Source organism: Nansenia antarctica (assembly GCF_963989245.1).
Source record: "Nansenia antarctica genome assembly, chromosome: 17".
Taxonomy (NCBI): Eukaryota; Metazoa; Chordata; class Actinopteri; order Argentiniformes; family Microstomatidae; genus Nansenia; species Nansenia antarctica.
The window spans coordinates 14,223,291-14,245,943 of NC_137687.1; the positions used below are offsets into that span (position 1 = coordinate 14,223,291).

Sequence of the window (22,653 nt, forward strand, 5' to 3'; positions counted from 1 at the left end):
TTTTTGAATTTGTCAGAACCTCTTGTGTAATTCAAGGCGTTTGTCTCCCTCTAGAGGTTAAGGGGGAAACAGACGCTCTAGAATGAGACCAAGCTGAATGAATCTCTCTCTCTCTCTCTCTCTCTCTCTCTCTCTCTCTCTCTCTCTCTCTCTCTCTCTCTCTCTCTCTCTCTCTCTCTCTCTCTCTCTCTCTCAGGGCTTTACCAGATGAGTGTTCCAGAGTCGGTTCCGGTGGGCTCGGTAGTTGGACGTATCTGGGCGAAGGACCGAGACATCGAGGAGAACGCCGAGATGACGTACAGCATCATCGACGGAGACGGGAGGGACACCTTCGACATCAGCACTGATCCCACCAACCGCTTTGGCATCATCACCATCAAAAAGGTACGGGCACAACCCCTAACCCTAACATCCCCTAACCCTAACCCTAACCCTAACATCCATGACAGCTTATGACCACTGATCACATACACAACCTCAGCATCTGTGGTACACTGCCCCCTACAGCATGGTAAGGTTAGAAGCTTACTCTGATACTCAATATACATGAAGATACCCACACTATTTACCAGGAATACATTCACTGCATATGATAAAATATACAATAATAATTGTGTATATACAATACAATACAATATATACAATACAATACACTATATACAATACACTTACAGAACATGTTGGATGGATCTGTGTGTCTCTTCTCAGCCTCTGGACTTCGAGAGTAAGCCCAGTTACACCCTCAAAGTGGAGGGGGCCAACAAGAACCTGGATCCTCGCTTTCTGCACCGCGGGCCCTTCAAGGACGTCACCATTGTGCATGTGAGCGTGGAGGACGTGGACGAGCCCCCAGAGTTCCCCTCCCCTGGGTACTACATCGAGGTGTCTGAGGATGCTGAGATAGGGACCGTGTTCAGAACCATCTCAGCCAGGGACCCTGACGCGGCTAACAACTCTGTGAGGTGAGAACCTGCTGAAACTAATCACACAACCTCTTTAAACGAACGACTCATGGAAACATTTTAAAGAATTAGTGAGACATCAAATAACATAAAAAAAACACACAAAAAAAGAAGACGGGAAAAGAAAAAAACATTGTGTTGTCTCATGCTTTTCATATTTCCATCCAGGTTAAAACCAAAATGCTGCAAGAAATGCAATGTAATCTCATGACCAGTATGGGGCAGTATGACAACAAGAACATGAGTATTACTAGGAATTCACACATACCGTAGAGGGCCTATACCTGACGATGATCAGAAAACATGGACCCGTTCAGTGACCACAGCAGTGACAGATCTTAGAGGGTTAACGTGGATGGAGATGGCGGACGTTCTGATGAGGATCTGGCTACAGTCTATAGGAGCTTAATCAGGCAAAGCCTATTGGGATTGGTATTAAGGGTTTTTCCCGCTGTTTTCAATTAAGCAGAGTACGTTCACCTAACTTATAGAACAGATGTTGGGTTAGAGCAGTGTGGTTTGAGTGCCCAGACTGCACCTCTCATAAAGTAATTGGATATAAAACATTTGATTACACTATTAATCATCTGCGACGATCCATGGCTGGTGTGGTAATGGATTTGACATCACTGAGGCTGTATACTATATCCCAGCTGTCCATTTTATCGCTTTCAGAGTACGAGTACAGGCAATTTGTGTGTGTGTGTGTGTGTTTGTTCGTTTGCGTTTGTTCGTTTGAGAGAAGCAGTCTGTATCTGTCTGCTTCATGTGCATGCTTATTCTTTACGGGGTTTTTTCTGAGTGGGGCAGTCCCACTCATATTTTTCTTTTTAATGACAGATATAGTAGAGATTATGACAGGAAGGATGGGCGAGAGAGAGAGAAGGGATGACATGCAGGATATGTCCGCAGCTGGAATCGAACCGGGAGCCCTGCGGTACATGGTCAGCGCTTAGTCCACTACGCCACCTAAGCACCCCCAATGCATGCTTATTCTCACCAGCCTCTCTCATGGACTATAGACTACCGCAGGGTAGAAGGTTCTGGAATACAGCTCATAGGTTCCCCCCAAAAAGCACACTAGAATGAAACCAAGCAAGAATGTTTCATTCAATCAGACAGACTACTACACACAACTAAATCGACATTGTACACCGCTTTGTAAAATATTAGGTTGGTTGGTTGGAGTGGCTGGCGATTAGTGAATGCAAGCCTTGCGAGACCACAGCCTCATGTCCTGCATGGTTTCACAACGGCCAAACGGTGCCGCTAACGCTACATGACAGATAAGGACTACACGCTCTGGTTGACCTTTTCTGTAAAAAAAAAAGGATTTTCTCTCTCTTTCTCTCTCTGTCTCTGTCTCTTTCTCTCTCTCTCTCTCTCTCTCTCTCTCTCTCTCTCTCTCTCTCTCTCTCTCTCTCATGGCATATTATCTCACTCTCCCCATCCTGCTTTAGTCTTCTCTCTGTCCCTCTCATCCTGCTACGGTCTTCTCTCTGTCCCTCTCATCCTAGTTCCTTTCTACAGTATCTGTCCTTCACCAGCAGCACGGCTGGCAGACACAGTCACACACACGGACACACAAGCACATACAAGCACACACACACACACACACACACACACACACACACACACACACACACGCATGAGCATAAACACACAAAAGCACACACACACACACACACACACACACACACACGAACCACCCCCTCCTCTGGTCCATGGAGGAGTGATATTAATAGACCTCCTTCAGGGGGCTGTTCCCCAGCCATCACTGTGCCAGTCCGGACGGTGCTGGTACCCTGCCTGAGGACCCCCGGAAACACACACACACTCAGACGTGAGTGAAGAGAGACAGAGAGACACTGTGGATGCTTTTAAACGAGGCCTTAAAACCCACCTTTTTAATAGAGCCTTTTTGTTGTCTTTTAATTGAAAATGTTTATTGTTTTATCTTCCTGTTTTTAATTGTAGCACTCTAAGATTTCTTATGTAAAGTGCTTTTATAAATAAAATGTATTATTATTATTATTATTATTATTATTACATTCACACACATTCACATGCACAAACTATTCAGATGCTGCCGAACATGCGCTCACAAACACGTATGAACATCTGTACACAGAACCAACCTACAAACAATAACCTCAGAAACCAAGGGAAATATTCATAATTATCCTTTAATTATGAGCATCTTAGAGCTTACACAGATAATAGGATACATCCTTCTGAATATACAGTCCCCTCCATAAGTATTGAATAGTATTTAATTAATTAATTAAAAATTAAATTAGTATTTGTGTCTTCTTTTAGCTCTATACTTCAACAGTTTGAATTTGAAATCAAACAATTCATATCCAGTCAAATAAGAGATTCTCAGTTTTAATTCTTTCAGATTGCATTCACCATTTAGAAAGTACAACATGTTTTAAACATACTCCCTCCAAAAGTGACCCATTGACCCTTCCAGGCAGCGGGTATACTCTGGTGTTGCTCTGCCTAGCCTGTGCTGTAGCCATCTTCAGTAGTTGTTTGTTTTGAGGTATTTTCTCCTAAACTTTTGTTCAATTGGATTTAAATCTGAAGATTGACTTTGGCCAGTCAAGAACTTTCCACTTTTCGGTCCTGAAAAACAGTATGTTTGGGGTAATTGTCTTACGGTATGATGAAGCACAATCCAATGAATTGAATAGGCTAGGTGCACGATCTCACTACTTCCTGAAAGGCAACTGGTATGAACATATCCTGTCTCACTCTATTGGTTTAATTGATTAATCAGCTGTGCGGTAAACCGTTGGAACACACAGTGCACAGCTGATTAATCAATTAAACCAATAGAGTGAGACAGGATATGTTCATACCAGTTGCCTTTCAGGAAGTAGTGAGATCGTGCACCTAGCCTATTGAGGCATTTGCTTATACTTGAGATGTTTCTGTACACTCATGTTGCCAGCTCTTGTGGCAGCTATACATGCCGTATTACCACCTCCACCATGTTTCACAGATAAGGCGGTGTTGCTGTACGTCTTGGGCAGATCCTTTTTTCTCCAAACGTCCCTTTTTGCAATCACTCTGGTACATGATCATATTTGTCTGTCCACAAGACCGTTTCCAAGAACTCAGCAGGTTTCTTAGTGTAGCAGATTCTAGGCACAGAGGAAAGGTTGGTATAATACTCGTTTATTCCGTTCACACGCTGCGCAGCACCCGAAGCAGGGTGCTGGCGGTATTCTCAGGAAATAATAACAAAAGGCAGCAAAGTCTGGTGACATATTCTGCAGGTCTCTGCACTTTTAGGCCTACCGCTCCTCCTGATCTGTGGGGCAGTTGTTTTGGGTTTTTTCTTACTGTAATTATGGGTTAGGGTATTCCAGCATTCTTTGGTCATTTACAGTAGAAGTCTTCTTCCGTTTGCTGACCGCAAATGTTTTGGAGCTCTGAAATAGAGGTAACCTCATAGTTGTTTAGTTTACAGTTTGATCAAAACATCTTCGATTTCTTCATCATGGTGAACTGAAACAGCTCAGTGGGGCAACTTCCACTGCTGTCCATACGCCCACTGCGGCTCAGCATCTAACTATTGACTACTGTGTGTGTGTGTGTGTGTGTGTGTGTGTGTGTGTGTGTGTGTGCGTGCGTGTGTGTGTGTGTGTGTGTGTGTGTGTATGTGTGTGTGTGTGTGTGTGTGTGTGTGTGTGCCACAGCCTGGAGGAAGCCTTTTTAACCAAGTTGCTGAAATGTCAGCAGCTCAAGCTGAACATCTCACAACTAGGCTACACGTGTCATATTTTAGTCTTCATGTTCTCCAGCTGGATAGATAGATAGATAGATAGGCAGCCTGGGTCATGTTCACCAGCTGGTGGTTAGGGGCCTTCAGACGGCCCACATCTCCCAGAGAAAGGCTCAACAGTTAGCCAGGTGTTGCTCCATATCTGCTATTATCGGTAGCCGCTCAATATGGAGACGGCGTTGCTTTTTGTACCCTTAGAGTAGATACTGTGTTACAGTAATGCTATTGTATCTGTTAACCCACATCTGAAACATCCTCTGTGTTAATATTGTATGTGTACAATGGTTGCTGTACAGGCACAAACGTAAATGAATGTCTCCCAATGAACTGATCGCACTGGTAGTGTTCATGTCCTTAATGCACTTTGTATTTATGTGGACATAAATAAAGCATTTCAAATGTGTGTGTCCATGCGTGCGTGCGTGCGTGCGTGTGTGCGTGTGTGTGTGTGTGTGCTCATCAAGGCTGACAGACTATACTATTTCACTGAGGTTGGTCAAGCAGGAAGTCTCCCTGTGTGAGTCTAATTCACATCAAAGCAGGACTACTCTCTACACAAAACAGCTCTACGCACTTAATGGTTCCCCTGCGGTGCTGGGGAGGCTGTGTCCCGAATGAACGCTCCTCATCTGGCTTCTCTTAGTGTCTGCTCGTTGTAGCATGGCTCTCTCAGAGGAGCGCTGTGGAGAACGGCCTGCTGTGGTGGGAGACGAGCCAGCGCCTTGCTGCAACTCTGTGTGTCCCCGCACCCCCCCCCAGGGCTGTGTGCAGGGCTGTGTGTGTCGTCGTCCCCCCCAGCTCTGTGTGTGTGTGTGTTCCCAGCTCTGTGTGTGTGTGTGTGTGTGTCCCAGGGCTGTGTGTCCCCAGCACCCTGCTGCAGCTCTGTGTGTGTGTGTGTGTGTGTGTGTGTGTGTGTGTGTGTGTCCAGCTCTGTGTGTGTGTGTGTGTGTGTGTGTGTCCCCAGCTCTGTGTGTGTGTGTGTGTCCCAGGGCTGTGTGTGTCCAGCACCCTGCTGCAGCTCTGTGTGTGTGTGTGTGTGTGTGTGTGTGTGTCCAGCTCTGTGTGTGTGTGTGTGTCCAGCTCTGTGTGTGTGTGTCCCCAGCTCTGTGTGTGTGTGTGTCCAGCTCTGTGTGTGTGTGTGTGTGTGTGTGTGTCCAGCTCTGTGTGTGTGTGTGTGTGTGTGTGTCCAGCTCTGTGTGTGTGTGTGTGTGTGTGTGTGTGTGTGTCCAGCTCTGTGTGTGTGTGTGTGTGTGTCCAGCTCTGTGTGTGTGTGTGTGTCCAGCACCCTGCTGCAGCTCTGTGTGTCCCCCCCAGGGCTCTGTGTCCCCCCCCCCCCCCTCCAGGGCTCTGTGTCCCCCCCCCCCAGGGCTGTGTGTCCCCAGGGCTGTGTGTCCCCAGCTCAATTTGGCGGAAGGATGAGATACTGTGATTAAGCCTTATCAGAACCGGGTCTGAGGCAGAGTTTGTTATACCTCCAACTATACTAACTGTAATAACTGTCCACTGCCTTATCTTAACACTGATACACACATACAGACTCACATACTGCTGAACCATAGGCTCGGATGCGTAGGAAAAACACGTGAGGTACTCAAAACAGTCTTCATGTCTTTGTTGTCACCAGGTATTCCATTGAAAGGTCATCTGACCCTGGGAAGTACTTCTACATTGACATCACCTCTGGGCAGCTGATGTCTGTGCTGCCGTTGGACCGCGAGGAAATCTCCTGGCACAACATCACCGTCCTGGCGATGGAGATGAGTAAGTCCATACAGGACAGTACACGATCACAATACATATACATATGCATTAAAAAATATAAAATAGGTAAAAGAGTTGATGGAGTGACTGTGTTTGTAGGCCATGTTGTATGTGAATGTAACCTGTAATTGTTGTATTAATATGATTTTATGATATACCAGATATAGTGTAATGAATAACTATGGGGGGGGGGTGGGGGGGTGGGTGGAAGGGAGGTTATCGCCATGGGGGGGGGGGGTTACTCATGTGTTTATAGTGGGAGGGGGGGGGGGTAAGATAAGGGGGGGGAAATCAAAAAAATCAGGACAGACACTTATTTTGTTTGGTGTAATAATGTGGGTTTTTCATGTGTACTGTTTTGCAATAAATAATTGATTACCAAAAAAATACAAATAATATATATATATATATATATATATATATATATATATATATATATATATATATATATATACCGGTATATATAAAATAGGTGAACACAAGATATGAGCATACATGTTGGCCATATATTGGGTGTTGGAATAAGAATGTCTGTGTAGTATTTGGCATAAGTACAAAATGCACACTAATCTACTTTGTTTGAAATGAGCCTGCATGATAACGTTGTGTGTAGAGATAATGTCATGCAGACTTGCTCACAGCTGCTATCCGGCACCCAGGAGAATCAGCTACATCCCACTGCCTTGTTCTTGTGTTTGGATGGTTGATGAGGGGAACAACATTGAATTAATAGATTCATTGAATAGATTCCTGTACCTTAATTGGGCAAAATTGGCACATTTAACTTCACTAAGTATCACTAAGTGAAATTCTGGGATCCAAGACTGAGACAGAGAGACAGATAAATGATCAAATAGAAAGACAGACGGATGGATAGACAGGTAGATATACAAATAGACAGACAGACAGACAGACAAAGAGAAAAGCAGAGACAAACAAAGAGACAAGCAGAATCAGAGGAGGTGATAGACAGAGAGACAACTAGAGAGATTGGGGGCGGGGGGGGATTACCGAGATTACTTCCAGGTACCAGGAGTTAGAGGGCTGTAAATGCAGACACCTAGAGAGAGAGAGAGAGTTGTTACTGGAGGTGTATTACACCAGGCGCCGTGCAGCCGTTCACCCTCAGCCAAAGTCAAGCAATTGATTGATCGATCATTTGATGAGACCTGAGAAAGTAGTTACTGCCTGCAAATTGCATTTCCATTGCCAATTACACAGCTGATTACGGTATGCAAATTGCCAATTGGTAATAGAGAATAATAGAATTGTAATGTTATTCTGAACAACCCTAGTGCGCCTCAGGCTCGATGGACGTGGGGAACTGATGAAGAAAGGCTCAAACTGTGCTCAGCAGGATTCTCTTCTAAGAGGGGAGCGAGTCATTCATCCTAATCTAGTCTATGTAGCCAACGGGCTTCTGACGGGGCTTCTGACCAGTGTGCGTGTGCCTGTGTGTGTGTGTTTTCTCACAGATAACCCTTCCAAGATCGGGAGTGTCGCGGTGGCCGTGAAGGTCCTGGACGTGAACGATAACCCCCCCTCCCTGACGCAGTACTTTGGGGCTGTTGTCTGTGAGAACGCCAAAGCTGGGCAGGTACGGAGTCACACACACTTTGTATAATACACACAGAGAGAGGCAGTATAATCTGTATTTGCAGGCAGCCGTGCAATCTAATCATATCGTAATCATCATTCAAAATTCTGGCAAAATAGTTAAAATACTCAAGTCTTCCATCGTAAAAAATACCTGCATCACAGCTCATTAATTTCTGCATTAGCTTTGTGTCTCAGACTGTGGCTCTCTGTCCCCTTGTTGTCTGCTGGTGTGTGGTGACCTCAGCTCATCCAGACCATAACAGCCATGGACCCCGACGAACCTCTAGGAGGCCAGCATTTCTACTACAGTCTGGCTCCAGAGGCGGCCAACAACCCTAACTTCACCCTCAGGGACAACCAAGGTACTAACTTCACCCTCAGGGACAACCAAGGTACTAACTTCCCCCTCAGGGACAACCAAGGTACTAACTTCCCCCTCAGGGACAACCAAGGTACTAACTTCCCCCTCAGGGACAACCAAGGTACTAACTTCACCCTCAGGGACAACCAAGGTACTAACTTCACCCTCAGGGACAACCAAGGTAGCTAACTTCACCCTCAGGGACAACCAAGGTACTAACTTCCCCCTCAGGGACAACCAAGGTACTAACTTCCCCCTCAGGGACAACCAAGGTACTAACTTCCCCCTCAGGGACAACCAAGGTACTAACTTCACCCTCAGGGACAACCAAGGTAGCTAACTTCACCCTCAGGGACAACCAAGGTACTAACTTCTCCTTCAGGGACAACCAAGGTAGTAACGTCTCCCTCAGGGACAACCAAGGTACTAACTTCTCCCTCAGGGACAACCAAGGTACTAACTTCACCCTCAGGGACAACCAAGGTACTAACTTCACCCTCAGGGACAACCAAGGTAGCTTGCTGCAGCTACTGTGGCTCAACCAGACTCACTTCTAACTAAGACCCATCAGATCATTTTGATTGTATTTAACCTTTATTCACACTCCAGTGAATCTCATTGAGATGAAACGTCTTTCCTAAGTGAGACTGCAACATAGGTCAGCAGAGTAATGATAGAGATGATGAAGGGCATAAAGATGATGAATAACCAGGCTGGTCTCTTGTCCTCTGTGGCCAGACAACACAGCGTGGATCTTGACACGGCGCGGGGGTTGGTCCCAGCAGGGCCAGTCGGTGTACTACCTGCCCATCTTCATCTCAGACGGAGAGCAGCCGGTCCAGACCAGCACCAGCACTCTGACCATCCGGGTGTGTAGCTGTGACCCGGAGGGCAACGAGCTGTCCTGTAACGCTGAGGCCTACACCCTGCCAGCCAGCCTCAGCAGAGGAGCTCTCATCGCCATCCTCGCCTGCATCTTTGTCCTTCTAGGTGAGTGAACGTCCTGAATGTGAGCAATCTATAATAATAATAATAATAATAATAATAATAATAATACATTAGACTTATATAGCGTTTTTCTAGACACTCAAAGACACTTTACAAACTGAAAAGATCGAGTAGTAATTATAAAAAGACACAAAAAATAAATAAAAGAAAGTATAGGGGCCTAATGAAGGTAGTGCTGGGGACACATGGGGAGGGGAGGGGGAGAGGGCTAACTGGTGAAGGCAAGCTTGAAGATGTGGGTTTTGAGGGCCTTAGGGTTTAAATGTTGGGAGGGTTGCCCATTAACATCCGGGGCGAGGATATCGAGGTGGTGAAGACCTACAAGTACCTGGGGGTGCATCTGGACGACAAACTGGACTGGTCCACCAACACAGAGGCACTTTATAAGAAGGGCCAGAGCAGGCTGTACTTCTTAAGAAGACTTAGGTCTTTTGAAGTGTGTGGAGAGATGCTGGCCATGTTTTACCAGTCTGTCATGGCCAGCATTCTCTTCTACGCTGCAGTCTGCTGGGGGGGAAACATCACCAAGAGGGATACCGGACGGCTGGACAAGCTCGTAAAAAAGGCGGGTTCAGTGGTGGGAAGGAGCCTGGACTCTCTGGGGACGGTGGTGGAGAGAAGGACTAGGAGTAAGCTGCTGTCCATCAGGGACAACCCCAACCACCCCCTCCATCATGTCCTCGCTGGGCAAACCAGCAGCCGCCGCAGAGGGCGGTTCATTACGATCCGCTCCCGGACGGAGCGATATAAAAAAAATAATTTATCCCGGCTGCACTAAGACTGTTCAATGGCAACTAAAGTAGCAGTCGGGGTCAAGGCTCCTGAATCTGTATTTATTATTTATTTTAATCACCATCATCACTTTTTTTAGTATTTTAATATAAATAACTATAGCCATCCTTTTAATCCACTTTTATATCAGATCTCACTGTTTTTTATATACTGTACATGGCTGGCCCAGTGTTGTTGTCTGTCCTTTATGTTGTGTTGTGTTGTTATGTGTGGTTTTTAGTGGAGTGGCGCGGCAAAATGAATTTCCCCACGGGGATAAATAAAGTATTTATCTATCTATCTATCTATCTATCTATCTGTTAGCCTGTCTGATGTGGTTGGGGAGGGCGCTCCAGAGGGACGGGGCTGCGGCTGAAAAGGCCCTATCACCCAATATATGCATACAGAAGCCAATGAGAAAACGCCAGAAGAGAATGACATTGTTCAAAGAACAACTTGTCTTAATTAAGACGCACCGCCAGGTTAAGACCTACCGCCACCCTTATTATGCGCTTCATACGCGCTACTGCTATTATGCCGGTGTCGATTCATAGCTTTCAGTCACGTGGTTTCTTCCCTAGCAACCACCAACCTGACGGGCAAAAAGTATCATAGCAACATCGCTCAACATGGCGAGTGGACGCAAACGGTTAATAAAATACAAAGGTTCCATCTCACAAAACATAATGGAATGTCAAAACTTTGACGCTCAATATCTCTGAACTGCCCTAAACGAAGATAGAACCTTATCATTCTAAACGGAGATAGAACCTTATCATTCTAAACGGAGATAGAACCTTATCATTCTAAACGGAGATAGAACCTTATCATTCTAAACGGAGATAGAACCTTATCATTCTAAACGGAGATAGAACCTTATCATTCTAAACTCACGAGTTATCTTCAGTTGATGGATTTGACTTAGGGGGCATTCATTTGAAGTAACGTAATGAACACATACAAGTAACAACAGGTTAATGCAGCCAGCCAGCCAAGCAAAGACCATGACTATGCCCAGTTTATGCATTATACACTCTAATATAATTGTTAGATTGCCAGGGTATTCGCTACAGGTTGTTGTTTTGCTCTTGATGCTTCATGCTTGGTTCAACAGAGCCTCAAGCCAATATGTGTCCCATATTCTAAATAAGAACACAGACCGGTCCTTTAATTAATGACACATTAGTTCATTAATGAGGCCTAGAATAGATCCTAGGGAGATGAACTTACCTTCCTCCGCAGCCGACAGGAGAACACACTCCACCAGGACGAGCCACAGTGGGGCGAAACGACGGGCTGTGAATGTGATCTCCATAATGTCATACAGAATATCCGTCAAACGAAACGAACTCCTTTTAGGTTGAGTCAGTTTTATAAAGTGTGTGAGTGTGTGAGTGTCTCCTGGCCCGGTCAGCTGGGCCGTGTCCCTGGCCACATCTGACGCGTCTGAACACCTGACTACCTGAACACTACCTGAACACTACAGTGCACTTGTCACTTTTGGTTCCGACAGCACGTGAAGGCTAGTCGCCTGGAAGCATGGCCAAAAAGCAGCGTGCGTCTGGGTCGCTATGTATCGTGAGCTTAGAATTATAAGGTTAAAAAAAAGACGGAAAAAAAACACTTGAGTAAAACGCATAGACGTTGAATAAGTGTAAGCTTCGATGTCGATAATAATAATATAATAATAACATTTATTTGTATAGCACTTTTCCTGCAAACGTCGCAGCTAACAGGCACTTGGAATAATGTGTAGGCATGCATATTCAAGTGAAATGTTATTGACTCAAACCCTTACACGATGGTCAACATAAATGAGAACAGACTAATTAATCATTGGTTCGAGTAGTGCAATTTATTTGTAATCTCACATTGCACACACATCTAATACTGAATGCATAATTAGCTACAACAAAAACAGAGACAACATCGAATGACAATCCATACATTAATTGTGTCAATAATCATTTAAACCAGTTTAATATCAACCAGTCAGTCATGTTCAATCATATTTTCGTTTCATTGATTTAAAGTACTCCTTGCTTGGGCTTGATGAGTCCTGACACGTGAGGGTGCGACACCGTTTTTCAACCATCACGATAAACCAAAACCACATTACATTTATTGTTTTGTTTGATACATGTTTTGGTTTGATACAAGTTATTTTGTTTGACAACTTTGTTTGATAACTTTGTGTTGTGTCCTGTTTATACCGCCAGTGGGCGCTAGTATGCTAGTGATGTATGCAGTGACGGAAGTGATGTATGCACTGACGGATGTGAAGAGAAGGAGTTGAATAAACGTGCGAAGTGAACAGCAGCTGCGTGTCTCCCGGTCTCATTCTTTCCTAACTACTTTCTTACTACAGAATACCACACTTTGCTTTTGAATTCCGATCGGGGATAGGCCCGACCCAGAAGTGACACACATACAAACAGACATTTACATACGCATACATACCACACCACACCAACATAATATATTATATTACTTTCGTTTGTTACAAGACCACTTCAATTCATGGAAAGGTCCAGAGTCTTTGTTGCAAACGGAGGAACTACAAACAAACAGGTGCGTTGAAACCAACACCCACTCATGCCAGGACGATGGCTAATTTGATAATTTGATAGACATGATAGCCATCACATTAAGTTGAAAAACTCTCGCAAGTTGAGGAACTCGCGCAAATTGGAAACACTGGGAAACGTTCGCCAAGTTGGACATACCTTTCATGTTGTGTTTGAGACGAAGCAAGACTGCTCGTTTGGAAGGACATTGGATGCGTATGTATAGTCACTCATTAGTTACGTCCACAAGAGCACATACCACAACACAACACACATCTCACACTTATCATGGCCAAGCATGAATCTCTGGTGAGTCTCTGCCTATCTCCTCGCCGGTTTGTACACCCGATTGCACAGCAACTATCTGGCATGATTGTTTTCTAACCAATGCTACTGTGTTTCCTGGTGCTCTGCAACTTCACGGGCAGTGCCTTTTGCCCGTCAGGTGGGCGTTTCCACTATGCTGTGACGTCACATGAAAGCTATGAATAGGCGCCCACACATAAGACGTAATACTCCCGTGCATATATTACTCATTGTGGGAGTGTTCATATGTTAATGAAGTGCACTAGGCGCCCCTGCTATTATGCGATCTGACTTTGCTCCTAGCGCTAAGAAGTGGTTTGAAAAGTTCTTAAGTTTAGACTTCATGCACGTTTTGAAACACGAGCGCGCCTCCGCGGTTTGCGCATGCATGTGGGCACACATGAACACGCACGTGGCTCCACGGCAAGACGTCAATTACGGTCACAGTATAAATGCTTTATTTCAGAAGGGAGAGGCAGAGAAGCGCGCTGACCTCCTTCTTAGGACTTCCATAATAGCATAGCGCTAATGACTTAACGCAGCCGGTTCTTAAAGGGAATGGCACCTGGCACGCTGATTGGGTTGATTGAGAAGACGCCCAAAACACACCCATGACTAATTGCTTTGCTTAGCGCCGGGTTTTAGGCGCCCACTACCGCACGCATAATAGCAAAGTGGCCTTGACCACGCCTCCACGTCTTAAGTTTAGATCTACCGCCTCGTCTTATTGCTTAAGACTTATAAAGTGCATAATAGGGCCCATGTCTCAGTCTGTATGCTTACAATCTGAACCGTGTTATTCTCCTAGTGATGATCCTGCTGATGTTGTCCCTCCGGAGCCAGCGTAAGAAGCCCTACTTGTGCGACGAGGAGGAGAACGTGCACGAGAACATCGTGCGTTACGACGACGAGGGCGGCGGCGAGGAGGACACGGAGGCCTTCGACATCGCCGCCATGTGGAACCCCCGAGAGGCCCACCCCCTGGGCAAGCTGAGGCAGGACATGCTGCCCGAGATCAAGAGCCTATCACGCTACGTCCCCCAGACCTGCGTGGTGGGAGGGGGCGGAGACAGCAACGTCGACGGCTACGTCCTGGCCAAGCTCCTGGAGGCGGACCTGGACCCCTGCGCCCCCCCCTACGACTCCCTGCAGACCTACGCCTACGAGGGCGAAGGCTCCGTAGCCGAGTCGCTCAGCTCGCTCCAGTCGGGCGCCTCCAACAACGACCACGAGTACGACTATCTCAACGACTGGGGACCCCGCTTCAAAAAACTCGCCGAGATGTACGGGGTTCTGGAGACGAACAATCCTCCCATGTGGTAGGTTAAAGAAGAACAGAGCCTCGACCCCAACATTACACCCCCTTTTATCTGAGAGGAGAGACAGACACAGAAAGAGAAATGGGTAGAGAGAGAGAGAGAGAGAGAGAGAGAGAGAGAGAGAGAGAGAGAGAGAGAGAGAGAGAGATGTGTTTGAAGGGTGTGCTTGCCTCCGACTGTACACCTCTGACCGTAGCACTTGCGATACTGCCGAGCCTCGCCTATTCTTCACAGCCTTGGAGGCCCAAGCAGCGATGGCGTGAGCTGCCCTTAACACCCCCGGGGCCGGGAGTGGCTTCAGAGAAGGCTGGACTGCCCTTAACACCCCCCGGGCCGGGAGTGGCTTCAGAGAAGGCTGGACTGACAGAGCTGTGATGCCCTCAAAGGAAGGGCTTCAAAGCCCACATGAACTCCCCTGGCTGACCCTGCAATGGGCTTTGGTTCAAAGGTTCCAAATATCGCCTCAGATGAAAACGAGAGAGGAGAGAGAGACTCCGCAAAGCCTTACCTGCAGACATGTAGGAGATAAACTCTGAAAATGCTGACATATTTTCTTGGTTTGTTTGGGTCTAGTTTTTGCTTTTTTATTCAAAGCCACTATGTGACAAAAAAAAAAAAGTGAAAAGAAATGTTGCAGCCATTTTTGTTTGAAAACTGCAATTTATTCCCTGTAGCTCCATATGTGGCAGTCTTAATTAATTTATTTTTCCATGTGCTGTATTTATATGTTATATAACTTATTTTGGGAATCAAACCAACACTGTACTTACAGTAGGTCCAAGGTAGTGGAGTTGCAGAAAGGTTAAAAAGATCAAGATCAAAGTTCAAACTTTATGATGTGACATAAATGTTTTGATGGCGTCTGTTTGCTATTCCTTTCGGTGTGTTTCGGTGTAAGAGAATTTCTCACATTTCTCAATATCCTCAGAAATGTAAGAGAGATGGAAACTCTGTCGTCTCATGTGGATCTTAATTGATACTGTGTGTTAAATGTATTGTTCCATTTGATTTACTTGATTTACTGAATCCTTTGTACGTCGCTTGAGTTTATCTCTTGAGAGCATAAAGCATGATCATACATCACCAGGGCATGGAAGGACATCTCTAAAGACATGTTAAGATGTGATGGTAGGATACCACATCAGGAGGACATGTCAGAGACGGACATCAGGGAGTGGCAAGGCAACATCAACATCTCACTCAACATCACACTCAACATCACACTCAACATCAACATCACACTCAACATCACACTCAACATCACACTCAACATCAACATCACACTCAACATCACACTCACCATCACACTCAACATCACACTCAACATCACACTCAACATCACACTCAACATCACACTCAACATGACAAGCATACCTGATGAGCACAAGCGCCAAATTAATGAGAAGCATTTCATTGGTTATCTACCTTGGTGCCAAACCAGCACAAGAGGTCTGGTCCATCAGTCCTTGTTGAGATACTGTACCTCTCTGTAACTGTTCATTTACCCCCTCTACCTCTCTGTAACTGTTCATCTACCCTCTACCTCTCTGTAACTGTTCATCTACCCCCTCTACCACTCTGTAACTGTTCATCTACCCCCTCTACCACTCTGTAACTGTTCATCTACCCCCTCTACCACTCTGTAACTGTTCATTTACCCCTCTACCTCTCTGTAACTGTTCATTTACCCCCTCTACCTCTCTGTAACTGTTCATCTACCCCTCTACCTCTCTGTAACTGTTCATTTACCCCCTCTACCTCTCTGTAACTGCTCATTTACCCCCTCTACCTCTCTGTAACTGTTCATTCACCCCCTCTACCACTCTGTAACTGTTCATTTACCCCCTCTACCTCTCTGTAACTGTTCATCTACCCCCTCTACCTCTCTGTAACTGTTCATCTACCCCCTCTACCTCTCTGTAACTGTTCATCTACCCCCTCTACCTCTCTGTAACTGTTCATTTACCCCCTCTACCTCTCTGTAACTGTTCATTTACCCCCTCTACCTCTCTGTAACTGTTCATTTACCCCCTCTACCTCTCTGTAACTGTTCATTTACCCCCTCTACCACTCTGTAACTGTTCATTTACCCCCTCTACCTCTCTGTAACTGTTCATTTACCCCCTCTACCACTCTGTAACTGTTCATTTACCCCTCTACCTCTCTGTAACTGTTCATTTACCCCCTCTACCTCTCTGTAACTGTTCATTTACCCCCTCTACCACTCTGTAACTGTTCATTTACCCCCTCTACCACTCTGTAACTGCTTCATCTACCCCCTCTACCTCTCTGTAACTGTTCATTTACCCCCTCTACCTCTCTGTAACTGTTCATCTACCCCCTCTACCTCTCTGTAACTGTTCATCTACCCCCTCTACCACTCTGTAACTGTTCATTTACCCCCTCTACCTCTCTGTAACTGTTCATCTACCCCCTCTACCACTCTGTAATGCTTCATCTACCCCCTCACATGTGGCTTAAACCCTGCAAGTCTGTGGACGTTGATAATCTGCTTCAAGTGCCAAATGTAAAAATAAAAAATAAACACTTCAGCAAAAGAACGCCAAATAACAAAGGGACTCAGAGATGTGAAACAGGAAGATCGTCTGAACAGGAAGAGTTTTGATTGGTTGGAATCTACTTGAAATATATGTGGTGTCAGTCATGCTACAGTAAGTGATATTTGAATGTAGATACGTTTTTGTATACTTGGTAATAAAAGGAGAAAAATTAAACCTTTGCTGTTACGTCTTTATAACTAGAGCAAAGCTAGAATGTTTGCCTTCATAAGTAAAACAGAGGTTGTTGTTGTTTTTTTTAACTTTTTTTAGGAATATTTTCAGAGTGAGTACTTTGTTATAATCATCTGCCTCTAGTCTGGAAGGAACATTCAGCATTCCCCTGCAGCAGGACAGAGATGTAAGCCTTTCAGAGATGAAGTAGCTGTTTAAAAATGCAATCATATGCTAAATTGTTCTCTAAAGTGTTATTGCAGTCTTCATTACACTTCCCCTTAATTTGCTTGACTTATTTTGTTTTGAGGCAATTGGGTTTAATGTTGATTAAAATGTCATTCTCCCCATGCCTGTGTACCTGTGTACCTGTGTACCTGTGTACCTGTGTACCTCTGCCTAGAGCTTCAGAAGCAACTTAGAAAGCTTTCCATTCCATTATTTTCACAATAACAATTATGGAGGAGCTTCAAATGTGCGATCCTAACTTTTGAAATCCATTTCAATCATAACGCTGCATTTATACACCAACATATTAATGTCATACACCAAATAAACCTCAAGATATCTGTTTTTGAAGTGAAATAATAATAAGTTTGAAGCATTTGTAAAATTATATTTTCCTATCATGGAGAGGACAGGAGAGGAAAGAAAAGGAAGGAAAATGAGAGGAGAGGAGAGAAGAGGAGACAGCACATCAATGTCAATCTAACAGACGTTACTTTCTACTGCTTGTTATTTTATAGCCATTGAGAAACAAAGAAAGTAAAAAACAATGAATTGAAAATAACTAACAATCAGCCATGGAGCCTGTGGTTCTGACACACCTGCTGGGCAGCATGGAGCCTGTGGCTCTGACACACCTGCTGGGCAGTAGTCCAGAGTCACATGACACAGACGAGGGGCAGAACATCCTGACTGAAGTTGCTTCCTGAATACATACAGTGCATATCACATATCACATATCACATATCACTGAGTGGAATCTCCAATTACATACCAATGTTTTTATTTTGTTTTGATTCTTCCGTTTTTTTGTCTTTACTTGTTGCTAAATTGAATGAGAACCATTTGCAGATATTCATGTATTCAAACCGATTTATGTCTGGAAGCCCACAGTATGTCAATGCGTTTTTACCATCATCTATTGTGCAACATTTTCCATTTAGCCAATGCCAGGTTGTACCTGCATCCTTCCCTGAAAAGGAAGGGGTGATGGGGGTGTATCCTAGTGGCCAGCATCCATCCATTGCTTTGGGTTTGTTTGTTATTTGAAACAGACAAGCAGAACAAGCGCATACTGCATACTACAGGCCTAGTGTGGGTCATCATGTTGTTGTAAATCATCAATCAAAGATTGATAAAAAAAAAAAAAAGTAGCAGGCTCACTTTACATTTTCCATGAATCCCGTTTCCCCGAAAGACGTACAGTGATGTGATTATAAATCCCCTATTTGGCATTTTATAAAACGCTGCTACCTCTCAGTCAAGCTCTCTGTTAGACACACTGACGGCCCCCCCCCCCCCCTCCCAAACGGTTCCGAACAAGAGCAGTGTTATCCAACGCGTCAGTGGGTATGTCTTAAGCTCCAGTGCTCTGTCTCCCATAAGAGGCTCAAACTACAGAAGTTAATAAGAAGCCTTCTGGCTCTAATCCTCCCCAGGGTAAACTCCAGCAGACCCAGTGGATCATCCCCTAATGCCATGTGGAAAACACACTCTGCTCCACTGGAACTAGATGGGTGGAGAGGCAGGCAAGCCCTCCCAGAGAGAGAAGCAGACAGCCCCCCCCCAGAGAGAGAAGCAGACAGCCCAGAGAGAGAAGCAGGCAGCCCCCCAGAGAGAGAAGCAGGCAGCCCCCCCAGAGAGAGAAGCAGGCTGCCCCCCCCAGAGAGAGAAGCAGACAGCCCAGAGAGAGAAGCAGGCAGCCCCCCCCAGAGAGAGAAGCAGGCAGCCCCCCCAGAGAGAGAAGCAGGCAGCCCCCCCCCAGAGAGAGAAGCAGGCAGCCCCCCCCAGAGAGAGAAGCAGGCAGCCCCCCCCCCAGAGAGAGAAGCAGGCAGCCCCCCCCAGAGAGAGAAGCAGGCAGCCCCCCCCAGAGAGAGAAGCAGGCAGCCCCCCCCAGAGAGAGAAGCAGGCTGCCCCCCCAGAGAGAGAAGCAGGCAGCCCCCCCCAGAGAGAGAAGCAGACAGCCCCCCCCAGAGAGAGAAGCAGGCAGCCCCCCCTGAGAGAGAAGCAGGCAGCCCCCCCCAGAGAGAGAAGCAGGCAGCCCCCCCCAGAGAGAGAAGCAGGCAGCCCCCCCAGAGAGAGAAGCAGGCAGCCCCCCCCCCAGAGAGAGAAGCAGGCAGCCCCCCCCAGAGAGAGAAGCAGGCAGCCCCCCCCAGAGAGAGAAGCAGGCAGCCCCCCCCAGAGAGAGAAGCAGGCAGCCCACCCCTGAGAGAGAAGCAGGCAGCCCCCCCCCCTGAGAGAGAAGCAGGCAGCCCCCCCCAGAGAGAGAAGCAGGCAGCCCCCCCCAGAGAGAGAAGCAGAGGAGTGAGACGAACAGACCCACATCGCTGCCATTCTCTCTTTCTGGTCCTCTCTTTACCCCTCATCTCTCTCTCTCTCTCTCTCTCTCTCTCTCTCTCTCTCTCTCTCTCTCTCTCTCTCTCTCTCTCTCTCTCTCTCTCTCTCTCTTCCTTTCACCTTCTATCCCTTTCACTTCATCTCTCTTAGCTCCAGCAGAACTTTTACACGTGTCCTGTCCTGTAGATACATGTGTATCCTGAATAATGCAGATAACCTCCTCCCTGTGAACGAGTGGTTCCAGGCTTTGTCCTTGTTGCACCTTGTTGTATAACCACGGTGACATCATTGAGGACCACCAATCAATACTCTATTGACCACCAATCAATACTCTGGATGGTTAGTGACAGGGTTCAATGATGACCTTACAAAGAGAGGAGTGATGGTCATGACATAGTCATTTCATTTGTTTGTTAACTATCAAAATACACTAAGTACACTATAGAGGTCTGTGTATAAGGCCTGTTGTTGCTCAGGGTTCATAGATTGATCATAGATTGTCTCCAACTTCTGTGTTTAAGGATTTGTTTAACTTGGTCTATCAGGCAGCAGAATAAGTCCTTCCTCTGGGTCCGCCCAGAACTGGGTTTCTCCTCAGCTGTTGTTTTACCCTTTGATCTATCACCAGGTTTGATCTATCACCAGGTTTGATCTATCACCAGGTTTGATCTATCACCAGGTTTGATCTATCACCAGGTTTGATCTATCACCAGGTTTGATCTATCCCCAGGTTTGATCTATCACCAGGTTTGATCTATCACCAGGTTTGATCTATCACCAGGTTTGAAAGAGTATACAGTACAAAGCATTAACATGTTCATGTCATACCAACCAGTATGTTACTTGGTTTGCTAGTTCTTGTCACACCTAACCTAATCACTCACCATCACTGGGTGAAAACCAGTTCCAAATGGTGGGTTTGATTAGGATGTCTCCTAACAGTCTAAATATTACATTTGTTTATATATGTTTTTTAACTTCACATTGAAATAGCATCAGAACAATTGAAAGTTTGTCAGTTTTAGTGAATATACCATTCTGCCTCCCTCTTGCTGTTGGAAATGTTACTTGTCTCAATTAGTATTCATTATTTACCCTGGACTCAACTGCACATTTGCAATACGGTTATACTATATCTTTTTGATAGGAAATATCAAACACTTGCTTTTAAACCCAATGAATAGAAATGTGTCTTCCTCCGGCAAAAGTAAATAGATACAATTGGGCAAAATACAAAAACAAAACATTTACAAAGTAGTAACAAAATAGGGATCACTGATAACAAGTTGATACAAGGAACTGTGAACTTCACTGTGTTTAAACTGCAACTCAGTTTCCTGGCTGGTTCTGATCAGACCCAAAGCCTTGTATTGTCTCTGTCTGCTCCATGTTTACTCTGCTCATCTAGGAGTCCTTCAGGTGTCAGACAACCAATGACCAGAACAGTGTTCATAGTCTCTGAGTTATTCAACCTCCAGTTTCAGAACGGAATTTGAGAAAAGAAAAGAATCCTTCAAGTTCAAGGCTGTGGATTGTCCTTTATGCAACATCTCCTTAAATATTACATCCTGTTTCAAAACACTGTCTGAGAAAACCCTAACCCTAATCTGATGTGTCTACACACAGACCAATGTATGTATGAATCTGATGTAGCCACATTGTCCAATGTCTTTATAAATAATATTCAGTGTTTTTGATGAGGCTAAATGTTCCTTGGTTGCCTGACTTGTCTTTAGAGAGATTCCATCAGTCCACCACATTCTGCTCTTACTTTACACATGTTCTGGATTATGTAATGGTCATTTTCTGGATTATGTAATGGTCAATAACTGCAGTAGTAGGCAATTTCATGTGAAGTCTACTAATCATGTTATCCCAGTCTATCCCCAAGGTGTTGCTATCACACCTATTTAGTCTATTGACTAAATGAGAGCAACATTTTGCATCACCCACTCTACACCTACAGACCTCCCCCCTTGACTTGAATATCTGGTCACAATCATAATGATCTCAAATTCATACTAAAACAAATGTCCTAGTGTATCACTGTTGCCACGTCTGTCTGCAGGTAACACTCTATTCAACAGTGTTATCTGCTGACATTTTTGTGATGTCAGTTTGCAATTCCTTGGAGGAGGAGAAGGGAGGAGGAGAACACTCTGTGAGTCATTAACTGCAGTTGTCAGAGGCTCCGGGTCAGACAACAGGAAGTGAAAACAGATATCCATCTCCCGCCTAATAGGTCCCTCCCTCCCTAACCTTAATCCCCCCACACCCCACCCCACCAACTGCTCCCCCACCCACCCTGCACCCACACCTCCAAATTACCCATTTTTGTTGCTGATTTAAAGTATCTCAGAGATTGGTCCTATAGCTGCTCTTCGCTGTAAGAAAACTGTCCAGCCTGATAGCAGAAACCGGATCTGACAGATTGAACTTGGCACAGTGTATCAGCCAGGCGCCCCTAACCCCTGAATGCCACTTCCTGCAAAAAGAAAAGCGGTGAAGGAAAACGACCAAAACAAATCTGGTGTGTGTGTGTGTGTGTGTGTTGGGGGGTGGGGGGTTGTTATGAAGTGTTATCACTGTCTGTGGAAGATTAGGATATGGCTTGTGTTCAGTGTCAGTGTGTATGCACACTGATAAGGTTTGTATTGAGCTGCCAATCTAACGGAGCTTGGTACCAGTAGGAGACATTTGTTTGCTGGACTTGATGTTGATTTGGTCTGTGCATCAATAGGAGCTGTGCTTGTGGGAGCCTGTATTTCTGATGATTATCTGCAGGTGTTAAATAAGCCTGTCTGTGTGAGTGTCTTCTTTACAAGTTCACTCTCTTCACACACGCTGCATGTCTTCCAGACAACAGAATTGCTCCCCTTCCCCAGGCAATTTTACGACACCGGCTTGAG

At 45.4% G+C, this 22,653-nt stretch overlaps 1 protein-coding gene across 1 annotated transcript in view; it reads left to right on the top strand.

Annotated features, from left to right (window-relative positions):
• Positions 1-14,454, top strand: part of LOC308172732 (cadherin-20-like) — a gene marked incomplete at its 3' end in the record, with an annotated part of 30,612 nt that extends 16,158 nt beyond the window's left edge. The window contains exons 6-12 of the mRNA XM_080547683.1: positions 197-384; positions 709-962; positions 6,383-6,519; positions 7,995-8,116; positions 8,363-8,480; positions 9,218-9,469; positions 13,940-14,454. Of these exons, the coding sequence (XP_080403809.1) occupies positions 197-384; positions 709-962; positions 6,383-6,519; positions 7,995-8,116; positions 8,363-8,480; positions 9,218-9,469; positions 13,940-14,454 (1,586 nt within the window). The remainder of the gene's footprint in view (positions 1-196; positions 385-708; positions 963-6,382; positions 6,520-7,994; positions 8,117-8,362; positions 8,481-9,217; positions 9,470-13,939) is intronic.
• Positions 14,455-22,653: the final 8,199 nt, after the last annotated feature.